A 5,985-nucleotide genomic window follows, 5' to 3' on the forward strand; every position below is an offset into this window, starting at 1 on the left:
ACTCAACTCTCACTACAGGTAATGCTGTCCGGAAAGGATGGGGAAAAAAAACAGAACAAACCACAGAGAAACATATTATCTGTTAATCACAAGCCAATCCCTGCTGTTGATTTGCAAAGTTGTTTTCCTACTTACAATTTAGCATTTCTAGAAATGTGACATACATGGTAACTGGAACTAATTTTAACACAGTGTGGGCATTATCTGATAGGAGCTCTCATTGATTTTTCCTCCTCTGATTTTCTCTTCTCAGACTTTTGATTACATTTCTACAAACGTCAGAAATGATCCAGATCAACAACACGCAGTACTTCCACTTCCTGCAGCAGGCAGATGCCTTGCGTCGCTCAGGGTCGCTCTGCGATGCCATCATCTCTGTAAAGAGTCAAACTTTTAGGGCCCATCGGCTAGTACTGGCTTGTGCTAGCAGAAGACTAGCACAGCAGCTAGCACGAGAAGATATAGACAGCCCAGTCCAGTGCACTCTGGAGTACTTCTCACCCCGCACCTTCCAGCAAGTTCTGGACTTCACCTACACACAGACTATTGAGGTGTCTGTGGACGACCTGCACCTGCTGCTGAGAGCTGCTCAGCTGCTGGAGATGCAGCCGCTGGAGGACCAGTGCCGGCAGCATCTGGACAATCTCCACTACAGAGCCAGAGAGAAGAGCAAAGGAAGAGAAATCGCAGATATCAAAGAAGAAGAAAAAAGTGCAGAGGAGACGGATCAAAAGCAAAAAGGAAGTCCAGTTCGAGAGGAGAACCTCCAAGAGACTTCTTCCCCAGGGGACAACGCAAGCGACAGCATTGTCATGGAAAACCTTTCACCCTCTGATCCCGCTAAGAACCGCAAAAGTCCACTATCCCCAAGAAAGAAGGCTAGACTGTCCCCTGTGTCAGCAACACCCTACAACAGAGACAGTATTATTAGCAGGCCTGCCAGCAGCAGCTCCTCTTTCTCTTCTCCCTGGACTTTCCCTACAAACATGTGGAACTCGGTGAACACCCTGAGGCAGATAGCAGAGAATTATTCAAACTTAGTTGCAGCTCACCCCCTTCAGTCCCCAAACCAGTCCTCTGTAGCGTACCCATTCTCCCTCTCCACTCCCCACATGTTCCCCCTACTTGGCTCCCATTTTCCAAGCTCTGTGATTGGCTACTCCGGCTTTCATCCACCTTATACACAAAACCTTTACGCTGGGTCTACAGGGATGGGGAGCATAACCAAGCAAGGCCTGTTAAAAAGAAAAAAAAACAGCCAGAGAGTATTTACTAGGACCGTTCAAACCAGTGAGCCGAGGTAAGTCAGCACTCGGACATGATTTTGGAAAATGCTGTTTTTTATTTTCAGTCATTGTCTCCCTATTTTTCCACTCACAGAGTCATTTAGAATCCCCTAATTTGCTCAGTTGTTCCCTTGCGACAGCTACAGCGCCTGACTCACACACACATCTCACTTTGGGTAGATGTGTGTGTGATCGAGCCTCCTGCACTTTCCAAGTAGAGCAGTTTCAGCTGTTAACCCTTCCTTGCCAGTCCAAGTCAGTCAAGCTCTTGTTTTTGACAAATCCTAATCCTAGTTTTCAGATCAATTACGGCACAAAAGAGCAAAAGACATACATGTTAATTTTCCAATAAATCTAAATAGAAGTTTTAACTTTTTTTGTTGGATTAAAACAAATCATACCTTGTTCTAATTCTGAATGTATTTACCACTGTCCTTTTGTGATACTAAATAGTGTGAAACCCACTTGACTTTGTTTTTGGGTGATTCACCTCCTTTTTTTTTTACACGTATTGTACAGTGTTCCAGTGTAATCAAACAGTGTATAAAGGGGAGCCCCCTAAATTTCTCCCCTCCTTTGCAGAACTCAAGATTTTCCACCCACTGAAACCGTGTGTTTCAGTGTTTTGACCGGTCTCGTCTCCACCACAAGAAATTGTTCAAAACATTTTTGTGTCTTTATGGAAAAAAAAACTATTCTTCAGTGTCATTATGCATTATCCTGTTCCTACTACTCTCAACTCAACACAAGTTAATTGAGCTTTTACCCTGAACGAGCGCTATAAATATCTTGTGGTTGGGGATGGAGGGGAAGGAAAGGGTGTTTAAGGATGTAATCTGTGATAACGTTGTAACATATATGCAGACTGACATTTTACTTGCTGTATATTTATCCAGTGAAGTATCTCTCAAATAAAAGCACTTTCTTTATTATTGTTAAAAGCACAATTTGTTTAATTTTTTGCAACTGTGGTATCAGAATCATTTCTTTTCCGCAGTTACCATGACGTATCCAAAGCCAGCACAGAGAGAGTTAAAGACTGCCGACAGTGCAGTGACGATCCAGTGCTGCGGGAGTCAGCCTCCACAACATCAGGTAATGACATGATTATGACAAACAGAAAACATACTGTTTTTTAATGATCACAACACACTGAACATACTATTATAACCATACAGTGAGATCAAGGCTGCAGCAACGCTTATCCTCTGTAGGTTATTGTAAGACAGTTCTTGCCATGACCCCTAACCTTGGCAGACTTCAGCTATGTAGCTACGCAATGGAAAGTGATAAAGAGAGTTGTGGTTTTGAGAGCATGGTGCAGCAAGAGCAGTAGTGTGGTTACGAGATACAGCTAGATACATGCAGTACAGTATGTACTGCATGGAAACAGTGGTTTGTCCTATGCCAAAAAAAATCATGCATGTTGACTTATTATAATAAATGTATAATATAGTACAATATAATACCGTAATATCAATGTAAGCCATTGCAATAACAAAAAAAACGAGCTAAACCAACAGCGTGTGTGTGTGTGTTTGTGTGCGTGTGTGCATATGCGTGTATGTGTGTACATGCATACGAGAGTATGATAGTTTGTGTTGTACAATCAAGCTGATAAACATGGTTTATCTGATGTTTAATATCTCTGCTCAATGGAACATTATGTTCATGCTTCAAGAGATTAGGCCATGGTAGAACAGTGCTTTACACGTGACTTCAGTGCAGTTAGCAGTGTGACAACTTAAAAGTTAGAAGTACATAATAACACCACTTCTTGAAAATCTGCCTCTCTAATATATAGATACATAAAATGTACAACAGCACATAACCTTAAAGAGTATAAACGAAGCATTTAGGCACCTGTGTTCCGTGCTGCTATGTGATGTTTCATTCTCCTTTTATTGCTTTTTCTTTCCACAGAAATTATATTACTGTATACTAATAATGGCAATGCAAATTAAAGCATCATCTGTATAAGATGTTAGGTCTTTTAAAGTGAGAACTGAAGAAATATTGGACAGGAAACATACTAATGACAACAGGTCTCAGGAGGCTGTGTTTTGAGTGGTGAGTGTTCAATTGTTGTGGTTTATTCTCATTCTCTCAATTTCCCCTAGAGCACCCCCTTCTTATTTCAGCATCCTGTCTTTACTACGAGGCCCAAATTTTCCCTTGTTAAAAAGAAAAATAAGGTGTTGAAAGTCTTCAGAGTTGTTAACCTAACCTCAAAATCACACCTTTGTCATTTTTAAAGAATCACTATAGGAAGCTGCAAATAAGACATGTGCAGAGCGACAGGAAAGTAAGCTTATACAAACTGCATTTATTGTCTATTGACAGGATGCTGACAAATAATAGACTCCCTGAAAGGTGGTTAAAATAATGTATCTCTTTATTCTAAAGTTAATGCAATAAACTGTAATTTCCTTTTTGAGAATATTATGTTAAGGAGGTCAGTGAGAATTATAATCTTGAGTATGACTGCTACTGTTGCCTTTAGCAGGGTTGAAAAATTGCACTGTTTCATTATTGATTAAGCTGCTGATTATTTTCTCAATTAATTGATTGATGGTTTGGGCTAGAAAATTCTAGAAAGATGAAACTAGGGACTCAAACGATTAATCAATTATCAAATGAATTTTCTGAAAATCGATTAAACGACTAATTCACTTTATTGCAAGTGATTGATCATTTTGGTTAAAGACTAAAGTAGGATGCACATAGAAAATAATTTACACATAAGTGGACTTCTAATCAACTCACATTTATTAATGTTTTTGATCATAGCAAACATGAAAGAACACATGGGGGTTCCATATCGTACTCTGTTGCAGTAACTGAACCACCATACCTTTAAATTGAAATATGGTGTTTTTGTGAAAAGCCACAGATCATTGCAGGAGTCACATCAATGTTCACACCTCCACTTGTTTTCCCATCTTGCTGTTTTCACAGGTGAAGCCTGTGCAGGGTGTCGGTTTTGCAGAAAAGGAGATGTGGTGCAGCATGAACCACAATCCCATCGACAAGAAAACAGGGGAGAAAAACCCTACCAGTGCCAATACTGTCCCAAGAAGTTTAGTCTGAAACATCAACTGGACACACACCACAGAGTTCACACTGGTAAGCACACTATGGTGCAGCTGAGTACCCACTGGTTACACATTAGAATGTAAGACTATGCCTACCCACAATGTTGGCTAATAAGCTTACATTATATTATATATATATTCATATTGTGGGGCATTAGAGCAAAAACTACAAATAACCCCCTAGGGAATTTCAGTATTCAATATATTTATTTTTGTCCATAATCCAGTTACAAAGTTAAGTCAGATAAACTCGGCCATCAGGTAAAAAGCGAGAGCAGTACAAAAGCATTTGTGTACTTTGACTTTAAAAAGTGCATTAGATGTCTGATAAGTAACAGTAGTAGGATTCGTCTGAGGTTGCTTAGCTTAGTGGGACTTGTCTCTTACTCTCACAGATCTCACAGATGTTTGAAAAAGTACTCTTTATTATTTGTAGCCACTGTTTTATGTTTGGGTTTTTTTAGCATATAGGACTGGGCCAGCACTTTTGCATGTTAATCAATTCACTACGAAGCACATATGCATTACATTACTGCTGAACATCTTCCAAAGCACACTGTTGTGTTTTTAGATTTCTGAACATCTTCCAGGCAGGTTTCCACTCATTTTACTACTACGAAACTCTTACAGAAACTTGAAACTTGTGTGAGATAGAAAATCCATCGATCATGGTGAACATGTTTGCCTAACCACTTTTAAAACATTATTATTTCTGTAGGGTAATGCAATTCAAAATGTGCCCCTTACAACTGTATTGCCATGCAGTGATGGCTTTGACAATAGTAGCATCAAGCAAAATATTTCCTGTGATGGATTAAGACAAAAAAAAAAAACGCTGAGTAAGTAATGGAGTGACCAAATCACTACAGCATGTAAAAAATGTAAAAATAAATAATGATTAGCAACAATATAAAGCATGCAAGATCATTTGTTGTAAATTGGTCAATGCTAAATCACCTAAACAGAAAAATGACCTGGACACAGTCAAGTAATGTAGCAGTATATATAAAATGAACAATTGGTAGAACACTGGTAATTAATACACTTAAACATAAACATACACTACACTTAGACATAAAGGCCCTCCTGTTCCCTCTTCTCTCTGCTTCAAGGAGAAAAACCCTTCGAGTGTCGTCTCTGTGGTCAGCGTTCACGGGACTACTCAGCCATGATCAAGCACCTGCGGACTCACGGCGGGGCAGCACCCTACCGGTGCTCGGCATGCCTGGAGTTCTGCAGCAGCTTGGTCGCCATGCAGAGACACGTCAAGAGCCACGCAGAGCAGGACTTCCCCCCTGACTGGAGCATCAACAGCACCTACCTGTACAAGTCACACATCTGAGCCAGGCTTCACAACACAGATCTGTCTACACAAAGTTCTCATAGGTGTAGCTTTAGTTTGTACCTCTCATGTGCTATCATTACATTTGAGTCACAGAGCTAAGCATCTGTTTTTCTGAAGGATAAATCCCAGATGGTGTTTGAAACAACGCTTACAACTGTTTTGAAGTTATAATTATGCAAGAGAGGCACAGACTGGGGCTATATGTTGCAATAACTTCTGTACAAACTGAGACTGCTCTGTATTCACATTCACAACTATA

General features: G+C 40.0%; 1 protein-coding gene across 1 annotated transcript; it reads left to right on the top strand.

Annotated features, from left to right (window-relative positions):
- The first annotated feature begins 284 nt into the window (after nt 1-284).
- zbtb32 (zinc finger and BTB domain containing 32) lies at nt 285-5,723 on the top strand. The gene is made up of 3 exons (XM_070911865.1): nt 285-895; nt 2,284-2,381; nt 5,494-5,723. The coding sequence occupies exons 1-3, from the start codon at nt 285-287 to the stop codon at nt 5,721-5,723; spliced, it is 939 nt and encodes a 312-aa protein (XP_070767966.1).
- The last annotated feature ends 262 nt before the right edge of the window (nt 5,724-5,985 follow it).

Source organism: Enoplosus armatus, chromosome 9 (assembly GCF_043641665.1).
Source record: "Enoplosus armatus isolate fEnoArm2 chromosome 9, fEnoArm2.hap1, whole genome shotgun sequence".
Taxonomy (NCBI): Eukaryota; Metazoa; Chordata; class Actinopteri; order Centrarchiformes; family Enoplosidae; genus Enoplosus; species Enoplosus armatus.

Bases quoted from the DNA above. Each gene is read 5' to 3' on its own strand.
- zbtb32 (XM_070911865.1), top strand. From the start codon at position 285: ATGATCCAGATCAACAACACGCAGTACTTCCACTTCCTGCAGCAGGCA. The intron at 896-2,283 runs GTCAGCAACACC...TCTTTTCCGCAG, and splicing joins AAGGCTAGACTGTCCCCTGT to TTACCATGACGTATCCAAAG. The intron at 2,382-5,493 runs GTAATGACATGA...CTCTGCTTCAAG, and splicing joins GTCAGCCTCCACAACATCAG to GAGAAAAACCCTTCGAGTGT.